This window comes from Maniola hyperantus, chromosome 25 (genome assembly GCF_902806685.2).
Source record: "Maniola hyperantus chromosome 25, iAphHyp1.2, whole genome shotgun sequence".
Taxonomy (NCBI): domain Eukaryota; kingdom Metazoa; phylum Arthropoda; class Insecta; order Lepidoptera; family Nymphalidae; genus Maniola; species Maniola hyperantus.
In genome coordinates, this window is record NC_048560.1 from 6,128,138 (window position 1) to 6,153,028 (window position 24,891).

The 24,891-nt window shown below is 37.9% G+C and overlaps 1 protein-coding gene across 4 annotated transcripts in view; it reads left to right on the plus strand.

The window, feature by feature from the left end:
- The window catches only part of hppy (MAP4K3-like protein hppy), a 51,096-nt gene extending 26,489 nt beyond the window's left edge, over window positions 1-24,607 (plus strand). For 2 of the 4 annotated variants that reach the window (XM_034981892.2, XM_034981894.2), the window contains 12 exons: window positions 2,686-2,724; window positions 4,560-5,440; window positions 6,251-6,375; window positions 6,853-6,934; window positions 8,391-8,513; window positions 9,891-10,043; window positions 11,311-11,435; window positions 12,926-13,058; window positions 14,744-14,862; window positions 16,445-16,559; window positions 17,671-17,797; window positions 18,954-24,607. In XM_034981892.2, the coding sequence (XP_034837783.1) occupies window positions 2,686-2,724; window positions 4,560-5,440; window positions 6,251-6,375; window positions 6,853-6,934; window positions 8,391-8,513; window positions 9,891-10,043; window positions 11,311-11,435; window positions 12,926-13,058; window positions 14,744-14,862; window positions 16,445-16,559; window positions 17,671-17,797; window positions 18,954-19,053 (2,122 nt within the window). In that variant the 3' untranslated portion in view covers window positions 19,054-24,607. The remainder of the gene's footprint in view (window positions 1-2,685; window positions 2,725-4,559; window positions 5,441-6,250; window positions 6,376-6,852; window positions 6,935-8,390; window positions 8,514-9,890; window positions 10,044-11,310; window positions 11,436-12,925; window positions 13,059-14,743; window positions 14,863-16,444; window positions 16,560-17,670; window positions 17,798-18,953) is intronic. The other 2 variants (XM_034981893.2, XM_034981895.2) reach the window with 1 other exon arrangement.
- Window positions 24,608-24,891: the final 284 nt, after the last annotated feature.

The window sequence follows — 24,891 nt, forward strand, 5'->3', positions numbered from 1 at the left end:
GTCGGCTCGTGGTCTATGTTTAGTGCATGCTTAGGGTATTGTGTGAAAGGAGTAATGCACATAATATTATAATGTAACAAACTACATACATACCTATTATGATAGAGATTTCTGCCACGTTCCTTGAGCTGTAAAAATCTGTGTAGATAAATCTTTGAAGAGAGCATTGTGCCCATTTCCTTTACGAGAGCTTTGACATTTGAAGCTGTGACATAGCAAGCTAACTCACACTATAAAGTAAATCCATCGCTATCACGTAATACGTAGCAAATAGAGAAACATCTTGACATTTTACTATGCACGCATGTTTCGATGGCAATTTTCCTTTTTTTGACTCAGTTATTAAGTATCGTCCCAACATTAGATCGTCGTCCGACACGATTTCGTGCCGGATATTATAATGGAGATGTGATTTTTCTTTTTCTTGCGTTAACTTCGGTCTGCGGTTTTCTCTAACAGGTTTTTTGATTTTGAGAAAGGTTTGGAGGATAGACTGTTTTTTTCTAATTTTTTCAAAATTCTCTGAACGTGTGTGGCTAATATGTGCGAAGTTTATAATTTAGCTGGTTTTTATGTCATTGATTTCTCTTTGTAGCTTCTTAGAAATGACTGCAATTGGTTTTTTTATACGAAATTTTAAAAGTTTTTTTAAACTAACGTATGTAAATAAATTATTTTTGGGACTGTATATACTTTACTAATAATGTTAATTAACCCTTTTCTTATTAAAATATTTATAGTATGTAATTCCTAATTCCGTAATTGACAATGTGGCTAATTCTATTGTTTATTTTAAATTTATTTATGATCAAGTAGTATACAAGATATGTACACTTTTTGACTCTCGCCAAACTGGTGAGCCAGTTTGTTGGCGAGCTGGCGTTCCTTAAAAACAACCCCTAAATAGCGCGTACCTTTGACTTTGTTCAGACTTAGTTTTAGTTAAAACGATACAGATTTATGTAACGAAATAACGCTGTCTCGTTTTAACAGTCTTAAGTCGAAGCAAAGTCAAGGTTAAAGGTCTCAACGCACTTGAGCTGGGCTGCGCGACGCGTTACGGCGCGGCAAATATAGTTTATATATGAGTTTGTATGGAGCAAGGTGCTGCCGCGTCGCGCAACGCTGCGTTTGGACTCTATAGATCTCAGCCTAAATCCTATCCTAAGTGCTATCCTTTTCCGCAACGAACATTACGCAAGTGATAGCAACATATTTAGACTTGCCATTTTAGTTTAGAACAGAATTACCCACACTGTGGCTAACCGCCAATTCCATTGTACACATCTCTAAACTAAAATGACACGTCTAAATCTATTGCTATCCCTTTCATAATGTTGCTTGGGGAAAACGATAGCACTAGATTTTAGACCTGTTAATTTCGTTTAGTGATTGTGTACAAGAGAATCGGCCCCAATGCTGTGTTATTTTTAACCTTTTGGTAAATAAAAATATGTTGATTTTTTTTTTCTCTTTATTTTTTTTGTGGGTTTATTTTACCATCAATTTATTATTATATTTTAATCATCGACCACTTGTGGCGTTCTAGACTGCCTGTACCATTCTGTGTATTGTATATATTTTGTACAATAATTTTGCAGTTATTTCAAAGGCTTAGCGCAATAGAATGTATGGTGACGTTTTTGAAATGTATTAAAAAACGCACACAAGTGTAACAATACATACACAACTGTTTCGGTGTGTTGAATGTTTGTTTTTTGCATGGATTTTGTATGAACAAAATTAATGAGCGTCGTTACCATTGGCTTTAAATACATACAATCATTTCGTATCATAGATGCATACCATACAAACGAAAAAGATTCTCATACATGTAAATATTTTTTACGTTGATGAAAACTTCACGACGTAAAAACCATTTTGTACTAGTTACGTATTTCTAAAAAAAAAGTACTGTTCTTACTGACGTATCAGTAACAACGAATCTTCAGATTGAAAAGACACACAACATTTAAGAAAAACAAAATGGCGTAAAGTTATGATCTGAAAAATATACATAACAATACACTAACTAAAATTACACCAATCATTACTTAAATAATTGATTATATGGTCTAATGTTGCTGCATACATTTTCAAAGTGAATTTTCAAATTTATGTATCGAACAACAAGAGAAGAGAAACTTAGCATATTATGTAACCAAAAAAAAAGCAAAAAAACTATGTAAAGCCTTAAAAACAGGTCGGTTACGGACTTAAAACTATCGTCTAGTGACAATACCCGAGGTGAGTAGGTATTTTCCAAAATGCTATCTGTTTCACGCCGCTTTGCTGCCTTTTCCTCGTGAAAGTTAGAAAGAGAGTTGCAAGTCCAGTAGGCATTTGCCTACATTTTGTTCTTGAAATATTGTTTCGGGTGATAACGTTTTTACGCACACACACACACACACACACCCTTTAGACCATATATCAACGACAATAAGGTACAAAACATACAGTTAAATTCAAAATGCTAAACATCCTAACTCAAAATACTGTCACGCAATTTTAGACCATATATCAACGACAATAAGGTACAAAAACTACAGTTAAATTCAAAATGTTAAACATCCTAACACAAATACTTACTGTCACGCAACTTTAGACCATATATCAACGACAATAGGTACAAAACAGAACAGCGTACGCCCACACTTGTCTGTACGTTGGTTTCTCTTGTTTTAGGAGCCTCTTGCAATACATAGACGAAGAGTTAATGCTAAGGTAACTTGTCGATACACACAGATTGCATGCACGTTTATGTTTATATTAGTATATAGATTGTATTGGGAAGAGTTCAGAATAATACATTTTATAAGTATAACAATCATTATTATTAACCGATAGACATCAACAACTGGAGATAGGTCTCTTGTAGGGACTTCCACACGCCTCGGTCTGGCGCGCGCCGCCGCTATTCAGCGGCTCCCTGCGACTCGTTTGATTTCGTCTGTCCACCTAGGAGGAGTCTTCCAACGCCGCGTTTTGTTGAAAGCGCATTTTTGGAAGAAACTCTTCTACTAATGCAATAAAGCCCGATTTTCACCTGTCTTCGTTTTTGCCAGCGTTCTGGTTACACCCTGTATATATATAAGCTGTGACAGTCTAGTGGTTAGGACGTCCGCCTTCTAATCGGAGGTCGGGGGTTCGATCCGGGCACGCACCTCTAACTTTTCGGAGTTATGTGCGTTTTAATTAATTAAATACCATTTGCTTTAACTGTGAAGGAAAACATCGTGAGGAAACCTGCATGCCTGAGAGTTCTCCATAATGTTTTCAAAGGTGTGTGCAGTCTACCAATCCGCACATGGCCAGCGTGGTAGACTATGGCAAAAAACCCTTCTCACTCTGAGAGGAGACCCGCGCTCTGTAGTGAGCCGGTGATGGGTTGATCATGATGATACATACCTATCTTTTCAAAAATGAATTTATTATTCTGAACCAATTATATAGAATATAGATGATTTGGTATTGCAATCACAGCTTTGTACATATATCGGAACACAAAACTGTACTTCCATGTATTTCTTACTACACTACTCAAAAATACCAGTTTAGAAGTTAGAACATATTATTATTCAGTATTCACATAGCATGCTCATAGTGTAATTAGTTAATTACTTTTTATATATGTATAGATTAGCTTAATAAGTTAAAGGTTCTCGCACAATATACCGTATTTTTATATTCTTTGTGTGAAATATGGGACTGTCCGTTTCGCCAGAGATGCGCGGCGATTGGTCGAGGTTGTGCTGCAACTTTTTAGGGTTCCGTACCTCAAAAGGAAAAACGGAACCCTTATAGGATCACTTAGTTGTCTGTCTGTCAAGAAACCAACAGGGTACTTCCCGTTGATCTAGAATCATGAAATTTGGTAGGTAGGTAGGTCTTATAGCAGACATAAGGAGAAAAATCTGAGAACCATAAATTTGTGGTTACATCACACAAAAAAAATGTGGTCATAAACTAATAATTAATGTTTTCAATATTTATTAGTTTATCAAGTGGGGTATGATATGAAAGGGCTTCACCTGTGCATTCTAAAACAGATTTTTATTTATTTTTATGCATCGTAGTTTTTGAATTATCGTGCAAAATGTCGAAAAATTACGACTGTGATACGGAACCTTCGTTGCGCGAGCCTGATTCGCACTTGCCCGGTTTTTAAACATGAAGTTTTAAACTCGAGGTTAGATAAAAGTGTACGTAGTTAGTTTAAACTTACACGTTTTATAAAGACTTACAAGTTTTATAAAGACTTACAAGTTTTATAAAGACTTACAAGTTTTATAAAGACTTACAAGTTTTATAAAGTTTGTACTAAATCTGGAACACTATTTTTCTCTTCCCACGTTTATTTCTAAACGTATTGTGCCCCACATGCACCACTTGTTATTAAATTAACAAAATATAATCCCGCTTTGAAAAAAAAATAGATACCATTTTGTATTTAACAGCACTGAACCCCAAGCTTTTATTTTAACACAGCATTCCCGGAGCTTTTACTAAAACCCGTCAAAAGGCTAACAAAATGGTTAAAAAAATTAATTTTTTTACAGGGCAACATTACCTTTGACAGCGGAAAACGTATCGCTCACCCAAGCATCGAATTCAGGACTCTCTATTCACGACCAACATCTATCTCAATGTATACAACTAAAGCAGAACTTCCTAAACAATTCTACCACAAATGTCTACCAAAGCCTCGCCTCTAACTTCCAATCACCTCTGACTTCCTCCATTTCTATAGACGATCCTATATCGAGAAAACCAGAAAACGATATCCTATATGTAGACGCATTAGATACTGAAGTTGTTAGCGATACAGCTGTGAGGAACGCGAATTGCGAATGCGGTCTATGCCCGAAACCACAGACAAGAGAAAACAATACTTTAAGCGATTTGCAAAGATCAGTAGCACCGAAATGCTCATGTGACGCATGCAATTCTAACGGCGACATACTAAGCTATTACAGACACTGTTCAAACCAAAACTCGGATTCTGGGATCGTTTATTGCGAAACATGCAAAAAACAGAAGATATCGATATCAAATTTCCGAGCGCTACAAATAACAAATCGATTGCGGATATCGGAAGATAGAATCGAGAACGGAGCTAATTCTGACGACGATTTGTGCAGAAAAATCGATTTGAGTTTAGATATGGAGGATAAATCGTATGAGCATAGGAAAAGACATAATCGACACAATTCCGATTCGGTGACAGCTGGAATCGATTTGAATCAGTTTTGTCAGTGTGAATTGGAGAGTTTGAATAAAAGGAAAACGTCGTCTGTTGATGAGATTTTCAAGATGGTGGAGGAGAATGGGAGGGATGGGGTTACGGAGTCGATTGCGGAGGAACTGAAGACAGGGCAAAGGCAACGGAGCCTGTCGGATAGTCAGCGGGACAAGGCCAAAGTAGATGTAGTAGGGGATGGTGAGTTTATTTCACTGGCAATATCATCAACCCACCACCGGCACACTACTGAGTGCAGGTCTCCTCTCAGAATGAGTAGGGTTTATCCTGCCGGTTCCGCAATTTTTGATATGTATTTAAAACTATTTAGAAACCTTGAAGTGTAGGTAAAAATACTATCATAAAAAGTATGAATAGGGCTTAGGCCGTCACGCTGGCCAAGTGCGAAGAATTTACATACCTTTGAGAACATTATAGAGAACTCTCCGGCAAATACAGATTTCCTCACGATGTTTTTCTTCGCCGTTAAAGCAAGTGATATTTAATTGCTTAAAACGCACATAACTCATAAAATTTAGAGGCCCGGGATCGAACCCTGGACAGCCCAAATAGGAGGCGGACGTCATAACCACTAGACTATTTATAGGCTATCTATAACCTAGACGGTTATAGTAGTGGTATAATAAGATTTTGTGCAAAATCGGGTATAATAATAACACAATAAAGAACAATAAATTGTTCAAAGGAGTATGCAAAATTTTACGTAGTTTTCTTTTTTATGTTAAACAAACATTTGGTTATTTTTGTTATAGTTCTTGCATTTCATGAGGGCGCGTGACTCATGCTTGTGTTTAATTCGTATCGGTATAGGTAAGGTACACTAAATGTGTGCGTTTGCGAGCGCTTGCTCGCGACTGATTGGTCCTACATGCACGCACACTTACGCAATTCCCATGTATACGATGTAACCACAAGTAAAGTTCACTCGCCTTCATGAATTGCAAGAACTGTAGTAAGAAGGCAAATAAAGTATTATTTCTCCAAATAAAGCCAGTAGTACACCGCCGGTGCCGCCTAGACGAGCGCGCGTGCGTCGAACGCGGACCCCTCCGCGGCCCGCGCCCAATGGACTCCCCCCTACACCTAAAGTACACATGGGAGCTTGCTTTTCCAAGGTAAGAAAAAAGATGAATGAATGAATTAAATTATTTATTGCACACCATGATAATAACACTGTAATCTTCTTCTAAATATATAAAAGGAAAAGGTAACTGACTGACTGATCTATCAACGCACAGCTCAAACTATTGGACGGATCGGGCTGAAATTTGACATGCAGATAGCTATTATGACGTAGGCATCCGCTAAGAAAGGATTTTTGAAAATTCAATCCCTAAAGGGGTGAAATAGGGGTTTGAAATTTGTGTAGTCCACGCGGACGAAGTAGCGTGCATAAGCTAGTAACTAATAATACAAAAAAATAGGTAGCATGCAAAGGCAGCCTTATTGCTTCTTCTTCCAAGGAACCCTTGGCTAGAGAATTTAGTAAAATTGTTGTTTTTGACTCCATTGTAGAATAACTAGCTCTATTATTATTTATATCTATTATCTATAAGAAAAAAACTGCCTTTTCAAAAGATATCACTTGTCAGGTGTTCAACGGTTGTCCTCTGAGGATAAACTGCACGGCGTCTTGGATACATCCTGACACACGGGATCAACACATCCTCATAGGTAACTATTAGTGATGTGCCGGATCATTAAAAATGTAGATCCGCGGATACGGATACGGATACGGATCATTGGTGTCAAGATCCGCGGATACGGATACGGATCTTAACTTTCTTACTCAATCGGTGTCGGTGACCTTTCAAATTCAAATTAAAATTTCTTTATTGCGAATATGGGTAAACAGTGCAGATATTACAAAACAAAAAGGTACAGCCAAATTCTGCCTATTAGCATGCAATATGTGATGACTTATGATATACCTTGAAACGATAGTTGACGTCACTTGACGCTTTGCGTGGCAGGGACATGTTTCGACTTGCGTTTATAATTTAGCAGCAATAACGTTTGTGTTTATTTGTTGTTGGTTGTGGAGTTATTTAATAGTATTTTATTGCCACCTAATTACCTAAAAATAGAATTTAATCTAAGTACCTATTAAAAAGTAATAGGTTAAAAGATCCGTAAAAGATCCGCCGAAAAAGAAACGGATCTTTTTTCTCCCGCGGATATCCGTGGGAGAAATAAGATCCGTATCCATTACTTTTTTGGCGGATCATTTACGGATCTTTTACCTTATTAATTTACTATATGTAATACCTACATAGATTAAACTCTATTTGTAGGTAGCAAGCTATTTTTTATATATCCTCCCAATGTAAGTCGAAACATGTCCTGTGGCGCAAAGCTAGAAGTGGCGTCAACTATCGTTTCAAGGTCACGCGCACCGACGCCGATTGAGTAAAAAAGTTAAGATCCGTATCCGTATCCGCGGATCTTGACGCCTTTGATCCGTATCCGTAAGAAAAAGTTAAACTTCTAAATATCTCACTTTCCTTTACATTACTGTGACGTTGGGTCCCAAGGTGCTGGAATGGTGACCTCGCACCGGAAAAAACAGTGTTGGAGACCCCCCACTAGGTGGACGGACGATATCAGACGAGTCGCAGGGAGCCGCTGGATTCAGGCGGCGCAAGACCGTGGCGTGTGGAAGTCCCTAAAAGAGACCTATGTCCAGGTCTATCGGTTGATGATGATGATGATGATGATGATGATGATGACTGTGACTCGTACCAGTAAAGAAACTAACCAAAACGCAGCGGCGCTAATCATCTATATAATATATAAAAGGAAAAGGTAACTGGCTGACTGACTGACTGATCTATCAACGCACAGCTCAAACTACTGGACGGATCGGGCTGAAATTTGGCATGCAGATAGCTATTATGACGTAGGCATCCGCTAAGAAAGGATTTTTGAAAAATTAACTCCTAAGGGGGGTGAAATAGGGTTTTGAAATTTTGTAGTCCACGTGGACGAAGTCGCGAGCATAAGCTAGTTTAAAATAAAAATTTCGTCTCACTTACACATATTACACAGGTGTATTGTGTAAGTGAGAGGGAATGATTAACGCTGCCGTACGTACGAAATTTCACTGATAAAAAATATAATTATTTGGTAGGCGCCGAAGAAGGGATCTATACATTGAACCTGAACGAACTTCACGAGACGGCGATGGACCAGTTGTGTCCGCGACGGACGATATGGATGCATGTCATCAAAGACGTGCTCATGTCGCTCTCTGGTGAGTATTGTAACAACTATTATTAGAATATAGTTTGCGCGCGCGCCCACTCACACACACACACACGCACGCTCACACACACATATATTACTAAACCTACTCACGATTATAATATTATGTTACATACTTACGTGATTCTTCGCGTTATATACCTACTGTAGATTATTTCTTTTAAGTAATTAGTTAATAGGATCTTCGTTGCAGATAGGCACCGAGGACAAACCTCTGTGGTTTTTTCGGTGTTTTTAGTTTAAGCTTTTATTTGTATGTATTTTTATTTGATAATAAATTAAAAAAAAAAAAAAAAAAAAATACACACACACATACAGAAAACACACACGAACACACTCACTCTTATCTATAATTTTAGTATAACATTAGGTATAGTATTAGGTGAAGTATAATATTAGGTTAGTTTTTAGGAAACTTGTAACTGCCTTTCTGCAACACAGGTTTTTTTCCTAGTGCAGAGGGTAGGAAACTCGTTCTCTTACCTATAATTTTAGTATAATATAAGATATAATATATTAAGTCCTTAGTTTAAAAAAAAAACTTGTAACTGCCTTCTGCAATACAGGGTTTTCCTAGTGCAGAGGGTAGGAAACTTGTTTCTTGTGTCTAAATTCTAAATAAATTATTCTTATTCTTATTATACTCTAGCGTTTAAACTATCGTGAGTGATTTCCATTCTACATATCTCACGCCCGGCTTTACTCACGTGTTTTAGTCGACGTTAGCCCGACTAGTTTCGAACCTATCCGAGGTTTCAAAGGGAGTCAGTTCGCGCACGCATCGCGGTAGTCTCAACCGCGTCGCGTGCGCGAACTGACTCCCTTTGAAAAAGGACCCCGGATGGGTTCGAAACTAGTCGGGCTAACGTCGACTAAACACGTGAGTAAAGCCGGGTGTGAGATATGTAGAACTATAATACACTTGAAATTAAAGCCTCAAAAGCTCAGCGATTATAAGAGCGGTTCAAACCGCACCCGTTGCACTATAGTCGTACCTACTCCTAGCACAAGCTTTACCCTTAGTTGGCGGGGAAAGGGGGATGTTAGTCGTAATTAACATGGCTAATCTTAGTATATACAAGGAAAAGGTGACTGACTTACTGACTGACTGACTGACTGATCTATCAACGTACAGCTCAAACTACTGGACGGATCGAGCTGAAATTTGGCATACAGATAGCTATTATGACGTAGGTATTCGCTAAGAAAGGATTTTACAAAATTCAACCCCTAAAGGGGTAAAATAGGGGTTTTAAATTTGTGTAGTCCACGCGGACGAAGTCGCGAGCATAAGCTAGTATTCTTTAAAAAAAAAGAATATGTAAGCATGGGAGTTTTTAAAATGTTTTTTCTCTTTCTCTCCAAGGTAAAACCCCCTCCCTCTACCGGCATGAATTACTTGCGCTGTCGGGTAGCGGGAGGGGAGGGAAAACTGGCGGCGCCCGATCTCTGAGGGTACTACCTCCCAGATTACTACCGCGGAGGTTCGCGCCCACCACTCGAGTACCTGACACTAGAGGTAGGCATATTACAGGGTTATACAGGGTGTAACCAGAACGCTAGCAAAAACGAAGACAGGAGATGCTACTAATGATTACTGATATGATAACATTAAAAAAAAACGCGAAAACAATCTAAAAAATTCCTATATTTTGTAAAAGGTCACGATATATTGCAAATAAAAAATCTGACTGACGCTAGAGGTCAACGAATGTTGCGTAAGTAGGCCATTCGGAGTCAATGCCACGTCGTAAGCGGGACATTGCGGGGTTGAAAAATACTAAATCACTAAAACTACAAAATGAGGGAAATGAGTATTCAACCTAAAGAAAGGGTTTCGTAGAGTGTTGTCTGTCGTTGAGACCGACAAAACGTAACATAGGTGTGAGTGAACGAGAACGCTCTTCAAAGCCGAAATCTCATCTTAAAGTTCGATGTACAATATTTTCCGCCGGGTACTGTACCACTTTATATGTCGCATCGGCAAAATCGAAGTATTCGATAATAATCGACTGTTTTTCATTGTTCAATTCAACAATGAGAAGTGCACTCGGCAAGAGCCAAACGAATAATGAATCGCTACGCGTGTGTTGTTTCGGATTGACTATGCTGCGTAGGCCCTACTGGCCGCTACAGCGTCACCGGGGGGGTTGGCGAGCGCGAAGCTCCGCCTGGGGGTGAGCCCTAGGGCTCGAAGAAATAATTCGAGAGGTCGGGGGGCAACGTCCTCCTAAGGGCGCCTCCTGTGAGGCTCGGACCACGGCTTAGGATGACGTTGGGATGGGTGGAATTGTTGGACTACTGGTTAGTCCGTACGCCCCCGAGGCCGTGGCCTGAGCCCACGTCCGGGTGACGTTAGAAATCGGGGACCTCGTCTTCGCCGGCGAAGACGCTGTGATAAGGTTGGATTGTGTAGCCCTACGAGATAGGGAGCATTGTCGGTCATGATTTGATCGTCGGGATCGTTAAGGACGTGCTTAGGGCGCCTTTTGTCAGGGGGGTCGTTTCGGTCGGCGTTGTATGTCGCTGCCTCAACTATTAGGGGGTTGGGGTGTCTAATGGCTTTCTCAAAATAGTTTTTGGGAATCGCTACGCACAGCCTGTCTGATTTTATAGTCTCACAACGACGGTGGGGACGATGACGTGATGTTCAATAAGCAATCTGTTTACACCTAAAGACGGCGCTGCGACATATAATCAATAAGAGTAATTTATTACCTATTTTGAATAAATCATTTGACTTTGACTTGACTTGACTTTGACTATATGTATGTTTGTTTGTGTAGGTTGTATGCGGTGCGCGGTGGCCCGCAATCCGTACAACGGATACAAGTACCTGTGCGGCGCCACGCCGGCCGGCCTCTTCCTCATGCAGTGGTACGACCCGCTGAGGAAGTTTATGTTATTAAAGGTAAATAGATATAAGAGCGGACTGAAATCCGAAAGGTCGGCGGTTCAAACCGCACCCGTTGCACTATAGTCGTACCTACTCCTAGCACAAGCTTTACCCTTAGTTGGAGGGGAAAGGGGGATGTTAGTCGTAATTAATATGGCTAATCTAAGTATATAAAAGGAAAAGGTGACTGACTTACTGACTGATCTATCAACGCACAGCTCAAACTAATGGACGGATCGGGCTGAAATTTTGCATGCAGAGCTATTATGACCTAAGCATCCGCTAAGAAAGGATTTTTGAAAATTCAACCCCTAAGGGGGTGAAATAGGGGTTTGAAATTTGAGTAGTGCACGCGGACGAAGTCGCGAGCATAAGCTAGTCTAAATATATAAAAGGAAAAGGTAACTGACTGACTGACTGATCTATCAACGCACAGCTCAAACTAATGGACGGATCGAGCTGAAATTTTGCATGCAGATAGCTATTATGACGTAGGCATCCGCTAAAAAAGGATTTTTGAAAATTCAACCCCTAAGGGGGTGAAATAGGGGTTTGAAATTTGTGTAGTGCACGCGGACGAAGTCGCGGGCATAAGCTAGTGAACACTAAGGTCTTCAATGAGTGTGTCCTACCTGTGATGACGTATGGAGCGGAAACGTGGACACTGTGGCTAATTTCTTTGTACACAATCTCTAAACTAAACTAAAATATCACGTCTAAATCTATTGCTATCCCTTTCATAATGTTGCTTGCGGAAAAGGAAAGCACTAGATTTAGACATGTTAATTTAGTTTAGTTTAGAGATTGTGTACTAGAGAATCTGCCCCACTGACAGTTGGCCTCGTCCACAAACTAAAAGTCGCTCAGCGCGCTATGGAGCGAGCTATGTTGGGTATGTATGTTACTCTCAGGGATAAAATCCGGAACGAGGAAATTCGCAGAAGAACAAAAGTGACCGACATAGCTCAAATGTCACACGTAACAGCTGCTAGAGGGAGACAGCAATACCCACATAGCAAAATAAGAAGAAGAGAGACAGCAAATGGACTGTCGCGTTGCTGTCGCTATTGCAAAGTTTTATATAATCATCCCGCCGGTCTCCTCTCAAAGTGAGAAGGGTTTTGGCCATAGTCTACCACGCTGGCCATGTGCGGATTGGTAGACCTCACACAGTTTTGAGATGGAGAGAACGTAAGTACTTTTTTAATTTTTTCTAGATGATGCCCGCAACTTCGTCCGCGTGGATTTAGGTTTTTCAAAAATCCTATCAGCCTGTGGACGTCCACTGTTGTACATAGGCCTTCCCTAAAGAGCGCCACCACACCCGGTCCTCAGCCTTTCTCATCCAGCCACTTCCCGCCAGCCTCTTTATATCGTCCATCGTGCTGGAGGGCGTCCCACACTACGCTTGCTTAAATGCAAAAATCCTATAGAACTCTTAAATTTTTCGGGATAAAATGATTAATGTATACTTGGTTACTTATTTTTTTTATTTTTTTTCACAGAATATAGATTGCGTGCTGCCCACTCCGCTGCTCGCGTTTGAACTGATAATCACTCCCGAGTTGGAGTACCCCCTTCTCTGTATAGGAGTGACGAGGAAACCCCTGAGGCTCAACCTTGTTAATATCAACTCTGGTAAGTGTATTGTATAATTTAATTTTATTTATTTATTTTTATGGAAACAAACAGTTACAATAGGCTACTTGACTCATATCTAATTTCGTCCAATAAATGATTATTTATTATAGTATTTTGCTTAAGACAACGAAATATATCAATAACAATTATTAAAAACGCAGGATGGATATATAAATCCAATTTTAAAAAAGACAGTTTTTATTTTCATTTGAAACGCAGAAAACGCTGTCAGCCATGATGTGACGTCATTAAATATGTAAACAAAGAAATGCCATCCCTATGTCACGGAAGTTTATGCTGTTGTTTACAAATGCATGACGTCACAGATAATCACAGCACAGATAATCTGAAAACACTGTCGGCCAAACATGGCCGACAGTGTTTTCAGCTGTCTATGAAAAATATATTTTTAAATTAAAGTTTTACGGTTTTTAGGGCGCAAAAAAATATAGTGTTAATTTTTTTGATCTAATAGGACAAATATTAACCATTTAAGACCAACTTAAAAAAAGTGTCAACTAGCCTATTACATGAATAGTAAGTACACACATATAAGACTAAATCAAATAAATTTTGCAAGTTTACGGTGCCATTTAGATGTGATTTAGTAAACTAAATTAGTGTAAAGGAGTGGACTGCAAACCGAAAGGTCGACGGTTCAAACCCCGCCCGTTGCACTATTGTCGTACCTACTCCTAGCACAAACTTGACGCTTAGTTGGAGAGGAAAGGGTAATATTAGTCATTTAATTTTCATTCCCAACCTTATTAAATGACAGTCAGTCATTTAATAAGGTTGGGAATACAAATCTTGTGATGTAGGTAACCACAAATTCACGGATTTCCTGTTTTTTAGGGTTCCGTACCTCAAAAGGAAAAACGGAACCCTTATAGGATCACTTTGTTGTCTGTCTGTCTGTCTGTCAAGAAACCTACAGGGTACTTCCCGTTGACCTAGAATCATGAAATTTGGAAGGTAGGTAGATCTTATAGCTGACGTTTGGGGAAAAATCTGAAAACCGTGAATTTAGGGTTAGATCACACAAAAAAAATTTGTGGTCATGAACTAATAATTAGTATTTTCAATATTCGAAGTAAGATAACTATATCAAGTGGGGTATCATATGAAAGGGCTTTACTTGTGCATTCTAAAACAGATTTTTATTTATTTTTATGCATCATAGTTTTTGAATTATCGTGCAAAATGTCGAGAAAATACAACTGTAGTAAGGAACCCTCAGTGTGCGAGCCTGACTCACACTTGGCCGGTTTTTTCCTTTACTTGTGCCTGCCAACCTACCTACTCGTGCTTGCCAAATTTCATGATTCTAGGCCAACGAGAAGTACTCTATAGATAGTAAAGCCTCCGCTGTCCGTTCGTCTGTCTGTCAGCGGGATGTCTCTCGGGAGCCATAATAGGTAGAGAGTTCACATATGTGATATTCACACAATGTGTATTTCTATTGCTATAACAACAAATAATAATTTCAAAATGGCTGCCATGAAAATTTAATAAAAAAGTCATCATCAACCGATAGACGTACACTGCGGGACATACTGCCTCTTGTAGGGGCTAGGGTCTTGCGCCGCCTGAATAAAAAATTAAAAAGTGTTATTTCTTGTACGATGGCACGGAACCTTTCGTGTACGATTCTGACTTGACCGATGAATTATTGTTCCCAGGAGCGACGTGGTTCCATTCCGACGAGCTGGACCTGTGCCCGGGGGGGTCCAACACTGTGATACCGAGACCTGAAAGACTGCACACCTTGAGAGCTGTACACCAGTTGAATAAGGATGCTGTGAGTATTGATTCTTTAAATAATAGCCTAGTGAAGTCAAATCAAACGAGGTGGGCGGTTATCCAATAAGGATGCTGTAAGATTGATAAATCTAAATATATAAAAGGAAAAGGTGACTGACTGACTGACTGACTGATCTATCAACGCACAGCTCAAACTACTGGATGGATCGGGCTGAAATTTGGCATGCAGATAGCTATTATGACGTAGGCATCCGCTAAGAAAGGATTTTTGAAAATTCAACTCCTAAGGGGGTTTGATTGGTAAATTGGGGTTTGAAATTTGTGTAGTCCACGCGGACGTAGTCGCGAGCATAAGCTAGTCCATATTAATATTATGAATGCGAAAGTGTGTCTGTTTGCTAGCCTTTTACAGCCCATCCGTTGAACCGATTTTGACGAAATTTGTCACAGCGATAGCTTGCATCCCGGGGAAGTACATAGGCTTTTTATCCCGGAAAATCAAAGAGTTCCCACAGGATTTTTAAAAAATTACATCCACGCGGACTAAGTCGCGGGTTTTGTGCGGATTGGCAGACTTAAGACTAGTAACTTACAACGGAGATCTTACAAGGTGTGCACTTATAGACCTCGTCAAACCGCTATTGCGAGTCGCCATTATTATCACTTTAGTTGTTCATTGTATAACCATATCAATAAAATCCTACACATATATCCCCTAACTGCGGCGAGAGTTAAAAAGATATGTATTAAATGGCTTTTAACTCTTTCTTACGATCAATCAGAACAACTTATAAAGGCTTGGCATTGTGATTAAATCTAATTCACATAATGTTATAACATTTCCACACATACACACCCACACACACACACACACACCCACACACCCACACACACACACACACACACACACACACACACACCCCCACACACCCACACCCACACCCACACACACACACACACACACACACACACACACACACACACACACACACACACACACACACACACACACACACACACACACACACACACACACACGCGCGCGCGCACTCATATTGTCAGATTGTATGAGGAGGGCGATGATCACTGCAACACAGTGTAAACTTCTGCAGGATCATAGTTCCCAGCTGTTATTGTTTGTGAAATTATTGTGTGAAAAATAAAGATTATTTTATTTATTATTTTATTAATTATCTACGACATAATATGTCATAAGCTCCCATACAAAACAAAAAGGAACGTATTTTCACGAATTCGGATCACACCTTTGAGAACATTATGAAGAACTCCCAGGCATGCGGGTTTCCTCACAATGTTTTTTTTTTTTTTTTATTTATTTATTCATTATAGGTATACGCTTGACCACAATCACACCTGATGGAAAGTGATGATGTGGCCTAAGATGGGTTTTCATTCATTGGGTTGGGTTGGGAGGGTTTTCATTCACTGTTAAGGTAAGTAATATTTGTTATGATAAATGCACATTCGCACTTAGCCAGCGTGGTGGACTATGGCCAAAATACTTCTCCGGAGAGGCGATCGATGGACGAGATCGAGGACGGCGATGGACATGATGACGATTCTTGTTACTAGATTTAATATTAATTATGTTTTGGCAGGTGCTAGTTTGCCACGAGAACGTGGTGGACATAATCCCCGTGTTGCCGGGCGGGGAGAGACGGCGCAACAAACTACCTTCGAGGATACAGTTCGACTTCCACATAGACAGTATATGTGAGTTGAATCCTCCAGAACAAAAACTTTCCTTCTCCAGAACAAAAACAAAAACTGTTGCAATTTCACTAGTTTGCTTCCAAAAATATTAAAAAAAAACTGTACTAACAGAAAAAAATCGCGCTCACCGCGCTCGTGGTCTTTTGTCAGGGTTTCGTATGCCAAAGGGACCCTGTTACTAACCCTCTGTCCGTCCGTCTGTCAGCGGGCTGTATCTCGTGAACCGTAACAGGTAGAGTTGAAATTTTCACAGAATGTGTATTTCTATTGCTGCTAAAACAACAAATAATAAACATTTCAAAATGGCCGCTCTGTAAATTAAAAAACTTAAAATGTACATAATCGTACGATGGTCCCTTCCTGTGCGAGTCCAGTTCGCACTTGACCGATTTTTCTGTCATGTCATTTAGCCATATGAGTGAGTGAGACAAAGTACAAGAGTTAATATACAATTCGTAAGAAGCATCACTTCTTCACGGCTGTGTTATGTGAATTTATTGTAAGAAGCTCCGCTTCTTCACAGTTGTGTAATATAGTTTCAACACACTTGCTCATAAAGTGGCTCTAATTTCACCGCAATTAGGCACATAATGACACCTATAATCAAACTGACTTTTTCATTGCTATTATTTACAAGTGAGTCATAGAGTTTTATTCTATTTTATTGGTTGAGTCGCTTTGTTCTTAACAAAGTTTCGATACAAAAAAACATGTGTTCAATAGTACTGTTTCCTCACCTCGCCCACCGTGCACTCGTGGGGACCGGGTCGTATCAATTAAAACCACGGCTTGTACTGAAAGGTAGGCAGGTTTATTGCGAACCGAATGACGAACACAGTACTACATGAATTTCAAACCACTAATTATGTTACTTCCACAGTGGAACAAGAGCGCGACATACTCGACGTACAGCGACATCTATGATTTGATTTGGAAACATATTATTTGGTCTTGGACAAGTACAAATAAATTTTTAGTATTATTTTCTTCACAAGTGTGTTGAACAACGTCGTATGATACACGTGTGTATTGATGATTACCGCCCTCGGCTGTCTCAGCGGTAATCACCAACATTACACACTTGTACCATAATGTACTATTATTGTTTCAGTATGTCTTGCGGATTCCGTACTAGCGTTCCACAGACACGGCGTTCAGGGCCGCTCGCTACGGAACTCCGATATCACGCAAGAGATCACAGACCACTCGCGAGCATACAGGCTACTTGGGCATGACAAGTGAGTATATAATATTTTAGTACTATATAGCAATTAGTGACCCCTTACCGGAACACGCAGTGTGGGTAGAACCCCACTAGGTGCAAAGAGGATATGAAAATAATATCTATTCCGGCTGCACTCACGTGTCTAGCCGACGTTAGCCCGACTAGTTTCGGGAGTCAGTTCCCCTCCTGACTCCCTTGAAAAAGGACCCCGGATGGGTTCGAAACTAGTCGGGCTAACGTCGGCTAGACACGTGAGTGCAGCCGGGTTAGATATTATTTATAATGGAAATCACTCACGGTAGTTTAAACGCTAAAATAGGATATGAAAAGTCAGTACACAATTATATTTTATTACTCTTCAGCAAGTATGTATGTATGTATGTATGTATGTATGTATGTATGTATGTATGTATGTATGTATGTATGTATATACTTTATTGCACCACAGAAACACAAATGACAGGTTACAAAAAGAAATCTTAATAAGTAGGTACAAAAAGGCGGTCTTATCGCTAAATAGCGATAAGACCGCGTTTTTCTGTATTGCGTGTAAGTACTATCCAACACATCTAGTTTCTCCTTTCACCAAAGGTTGCCTGGAAGAGATTGCTGTGAGCAATAAGGCCGCCTTTGCATACAATAATTTTGTTAGTTTAAGTTTCTGTAATAGTTATGTAATTTTTTTTGTGTGCAATAAAGTATTTCTATCTATCTATCTATCTATCTATAGCGATCTTTTCCAGACAACCTTAACGCTAGGGAAAAAACGAACAAATGGACAATGGGAGGTGGTGTAAAATATACCTAAATACCAATAGCTAAATAAACTAAACCATATAATAAGAATATAAAATACATATTGTTAATACACTAATACATACAAATAAAGTATAATAGACATACATAAGACTACATAGATATATATACACATATATATTTAAATAATAAACTATGCCGTTACTGATGATAGCAAAGAGATAGGTAATGATCTTTGACGTCAATTTTAAATTTGTTAAGCGTAGCAAGTAGCGACCTCCTACCGGAATACAGTGTTGGGAAACCCCACACTGGGTGGGAAGAAGACATGACGAGTGACATGTCATTGGTGTACTGCGCCAGGGAGGTTGTCGAAAACGAGGAGGTCGTTAATTTATAATCCCTTGTTTCAGAGTTGTAGTACTGGAGTCGCATATCCTACAAAACAACACGCTTTCAGGCGAAGACGGGAACGATCTATATATCCTAGCGGGTCACGAAGCTTCTTACTAACTTAACGTAATGTGCGCTTACGTTTACCGTACAAAACACATGTGCGTTTAACTTTATTCTGCGATAATTGTTCGATTAATTATTAAAAATGATTAAATAATTATGTGCATTAATCGTAATCGTACAAATAAAATGTACGTTTGACTTTATCTTTGGCGTTTGGTTTTTAGCTGAGGAATAATTTTGATATTTTTACTTTTGGAACATTGGAAATCTGTGAAAAAGTCATATTAATTCGCCATTTAAAGATTATTTGGTGATTGAAAATCAGTCATGAAAGAAAGTATTTGATTTGTAATAAATAATTCCGGGGCTCGAAGTAGGAGTTTGTTTAAATGATCTATTTTGTCTTACAGTGCGACTAGGCTATCTTGGCGCGTGGCGAAAATCGAAACTAACGTTGCCGTCAAGTGTCCCCTTTGTATTTGTTTGAATATTCTAAGCCTTTGTTCTCCAACAGCGCCCCCCTGTCAATGTCATTCAAGTGCCAAGAGAGCCTTGTCGCACTGTAAAATGCCAGTTATAGGTTATGAATTTTATGGATGTGTAGCCTTTTTTATACGAATGAATAATATTATCAAATATATTCAAAATGGGCCGAAAAGTATCGTTTATATTAATATTGGTGTTTTATATTCGATATACGGCCGAAATTAATAATCGACCCTATCTGTAATCTGTAGATTATCGATAGGTTACTTACCAACGTTGTTGTTTGGCAATGAAGAAAGCTATGCCTGGACTTTTTCTACGGGATCAAATCAGATATGAGGAGATCTGTAGGAGAACTAGAGTAACCGACATAGCGCAGCGGGTTGCGAAGCTGAAGAGTGGCTTAGGCAGGACATTTAGTTCAAAAAACCAGACGGTGGGTTCCCAAGGTGCTAAAATGGCGAACTCGCACCGGAAAGTGCAGTTGGAAGAACCTCCACTAGGTGGACAAACGACATCAAATGAGGCATAGGGAGCCACTGGATGGTGGCGCAAGAAACCTATGTCCAGCTGTGGACGTCTATCGGTTGACGATGATGATTCTTGTGTGAGGTCTGTTTTGTCAATTAACAACGTCGCTAAACTTCTAGGCCAGTAAATAAACCCGTTTTTTTTTGGTCAACATCGCACTAAATTTCCGATCCAATATTTTTTTTAGGTCAAGGGTCACTTATTGACCATAAAATCATAAAATGCTGACAGATCCAGGTGGAGCATCGATCGTAATCTTGAAGGAAAGTTTTTGGCCGATATCTCGCAAACTATCCACTTTAGGGCAAAAGTTATGTAGACCATTATTGTAGACAGTAAAATTTCGCAACTTTTGTTTTCTGTAATCTTTTTTGTGATTTTATGTTCAGTAAGTGACCCTTAACCTAACATCAGGTGACCCGCCTGCTCGTTTGCTCGCTATATCTATTTAAAAAAAAAATGGATCGGAAATTTAGCGTGAGGTTAAATGCTCTATTTACTGGCCTATTCATGAAAAGTGAAATTAATGTTTAGTATAAAAGTACACTGCCATTAATTTATATCCATTCCAATGGATGTATTTGATTGTATGAAGCAATAATTATTATACAGCGAATGACATTTTAAAAGGGGTTTGAATATTTTAGTATGGAGTCTGGCCTACCTAGTAGTCCGCCATTTTCTTTTTATTTAAAAACTAGCTGATGCCTGCGACTTCGTCCGCGTGGAATTAGGTTTTTAAAAATCCCGTGGGAACTCTTTGTTTTAACGGAATAAATAGTAGCCTATGTCACTCTCCAGGTCTTTATCTATACCCATACAAAAAATCACGTCAATCCGTTGCACCGTTGCGACGTGATTGAAGGACAAACCAATAAACTAACAAACAAACACACTTTCGCATTTATAATGCTTATAGCGGCCACGCATATAATCTGTTTCATTCAATAGCTGGCATCAATACAAACAAGTATTGTATGAGACAAAATCTTCTAAAGTGTCGCGTTTCCGAGATATAAACTATCTTTGTACTGGCTAGTGTTTTACTGATGACTCCACCAGTACAACTTTGATAGCTTATATCTCGGAAAAGTGACGCTTTAGATAGGCTTTATGTGTGGTATTTTTTAAAGAAAAAGAGATAAATGGCCGACTACTAGGTAGGCCAAAATCTTCAAAGTCCTTTCATTGGTATTTTTTTCGTATTTTTTTTTGTTTTGGACCTTTTTGCTATGAGTAGGCGTTAGTTTAGAAATAAGGCTCAAAGCAGATTGATTGGGCCGCAGCGACGCGTCTTCGCTTCGCTTCGATCCTGCTTGAGTCCTACTTTGGTTACGGTTTAGAATTAAAAAAAACCGTTATAAACGCTACGCTACGTATTGATACAAATACATGAGTATTCATCGGTATGGCCGATTTTCACTAAGAATTCATGTCATTCAGTAAATCGAATATATATAGAACGTATAAACAAAACGGTCGGTTGTAATCAATTATTAAAAATAGGTAAATTAAAAAATCGGTCGATCTCTAGAAAATCGGTCGAAGTTATCGTCATAGTTCCCCAAGTTTATGCTCTCTTTCACTTGATTGCAACGTAAATATAAAATATATCTTGGTAACAATTTTTTATGAATTATGATGAACTAACGGTTTTTTATTCCAAAATATGTATTGTAACAATGATGTATGTAAAAAAAACAAAAACGACTATATTATACTAGACCCTTCACCGCTAAGACGTTCAAATATTACCTACTTAATGAATTTTTTTGACTCCATTTTGACAGTTCTTGTATTAAGAGGTGTCATATTTTGACGTCTTATATACCTAGTTGAGGTTTCAATATTATAGAAAATTAGGCTCAAGACACATTAGCGCAGAATATCAATGAAACGAAGCATCTTTACTATAAAAAATGTTACAAAGTATACTGCGCTTAAGGCGAGTCACCGAGGCTAAGCGGAAAAAACTGGTTTGCTAGATCATGCATGCATGTTTTAGGTATTTACTATTAAATAATGGCCTTGCTAAAAATATACAATATACCTAAAGACATTGTCTAAAGAATGTGCTACTTTGATACACAATAGGAAGTACTTCACTCGATCAAATAAAATCTTGAAATAAGCCGAAATAAAAGTCTAAAACGAATTATTTAATACTAAAATTTCTGACTTGGCAAATAATTTTTGTATGGAAATATTTGTCTTTAAGTACTACAGAGAACCTGCTAAATTTTGGTTTTCAACAGGACTTCTATAATTTATTAAATTCAAATTTAACGTTTGAAACACAGAATTTGAACGTTGCCAAGCGGTTTACTTCAAAGCCGCGCTGCCCGCCTCGGTGACTCGCCTTAATCCTCACTGTGTAATATATTTTGGGTGAAGCAAAAAAAATAGACATGCCCACGCGCGTCAATTGGCGTCGGATGTGTTGGTCGCGAGGATGTGTTCCACATGAAGTACATTACATACTATTCTTTGTATTAGAAAAGACGAGTTGCGCCGCGTTTCGAATCTCCGTCAATGTGCCTTGAACTTAAGAAGGGGTTGTGTTATTTCGTATAAAAATGTATTAACATACTGACTAACAATGTATTTAAAACAACCAAACATGTGATTAAAATGATCGGGTACTCGTAATTGTAATAATGAGTAGTAAAAATATATTTAAAAAAGACAATTTTCCCGTATTATAAATAAATATAAATAATATAGATTTAAAATTATAGAAATTTTGAAAATAATTTAAAGCTCGCTTGTGTATTATTAATTTTTTCTTTTTGTAAATAATAACAAATATTCCAGTTAGTTTTTTAGTAATTTGTATATTATCAATAGAGTAGACATTTAATGTAAATCTAGGGTAACTTTGCTTGGCAATCAAACTTTGACGTTCAACAAAAGAGATTTTAATTATTTTGTTTGGAATACATTAACTAAATAAAACGCTTTTATCTCTATTTTAGAATACTATGTCAAATGTTAATGTATTCTAATAATATTAAAAAAGAAAAATCAATTTTACTTTGATTGTCAAAGTGAATTTTAAAAGTAAAGTTACTCAGATCGTGTGTATAGTTTTACGGCCAAAATTAATAATAATCAATCTATCTATAATCTGTCGATAAGTTACTTAGCAACGTGGTTATTTGTCAAGAAAGACGAGACTATTTTTAGCGAAAAACAACGGTGCTATTGACCGATTACGGATAGACTGATTATTAATTTTAGCCGTAAATGTATTTAATATTTTTTAGTGCAACCTCATTTCTGAGTGAAAGTGGACTGTTATTTATTTGTTATCTATGTCAATTTATTTGTATGCAGGCCTGTGCCTCTCTTTAGCACGATTTTTATTAAATAAATAAATAAAAATAATTTTATTAATCTTGCAAGGGTAAACACTGGTTTGGGACACGCATAGTTTAGTAGTATCAAATTGGACAGACTAAAACTTAGGACTGATATTTTATCAAATTAATTATTATCAATCCGTTATCTGTCGATAAGGTATTTAGCAACATTGTTATTTGTATAAAAAGACTATAAAATCAATTTTTGACAAATAACAACGTTATTAGGTAACTTATCGAGAGATTACAGATAGGACTGATTATTATTTATTAATTTCGGCTGTTAATGACCAAATGATGTTAACCGAGGAATAATTTGGAAATTTTAAAATGGCACTTTTGGCATGAAATTTGACACAAAAAGTTAAAATGGCGCGTGAGGAGTTAAATTTTACGCGTTTGGCATACTCCTTCCAGGTTAGCCCGCTCCCACCTTAGACTTCATCGTCACTTATTATCAGGTGAGATTGCAGTTAAGGGCTAACTTGTATCTGAAGAAAAAATAAATTGGAATTTACTTATATTTTTAGGAAATCGAACGGCACCACAAGGTCTGCCGATTTTTTTTTCATGCCATACAAGTCTGTCAAAATTAGCCCATTAAAACGGTGAGTCCTATTTGATACTAGTGTCAAGTTTATTTTATCCAGTGTAATTGTGACCTTGATTTTTAATTATTATAACGTGAGATTATTATTTTATTTACACTTTTAAAAATGTAGCTTTTGATTTTTCGGTAATAGAAATAGTATAATTATAATCAAAGATACATTTTTAAGATTAATATTATCTTAGCACCGATTTATTTTTGTTGCAAATGCTATTATTTTAAAAGAAACAATAAGGATTAAATTTATTTACTAAGAATAGAAGATGTAATTTAATACTTATGTTTTGCTTATAGGTCTAACGCAGGTCGTCAATTTTAGTCAGTTAACGCACAGTGCATGTTTACTGATATGTTACAAGCTTTTACCCGACATATCGCTGAAGAAAATAGTTCAGATCGACGAATATATTATTATACTAGAACCGATTACTGTAGAACCGATTTTTTGTGGGCTCCGACCGTGCGTCAGTGATCTGCGTTAGGCCTGAAGTAACCCATTAATAATATACAGATTGTATTTCTTACCACCTATCTTTATGTTTTATTTTATTTTAAATGAACTGTAACGCTTTGAGTAATCCCGTTTATTTATACTCCTGAAATAAACTTTTATTTTCGATTTTCGTTTTTTATTTTTCTCTTAGATACTATAGTTCGAAGGTAATCTTAATTTTTGTTACATTTTAGATGATTTCAAAAAAATATTTCCCACTGAAACTCATCAATTTTAGTTCGGTTATTTAACTGGAATGCCCACAACAAATAGTACCTACTATGATATTAATAATTTATTTATGTACTTATTATGATTTTAAGGTGCACGGCATACTGCGAGTTTTTTTATGGTCGGAGAGAATTTACTTTATAAAAAACTAAAGTTCAATTTACTTTGGAACAGTTTAG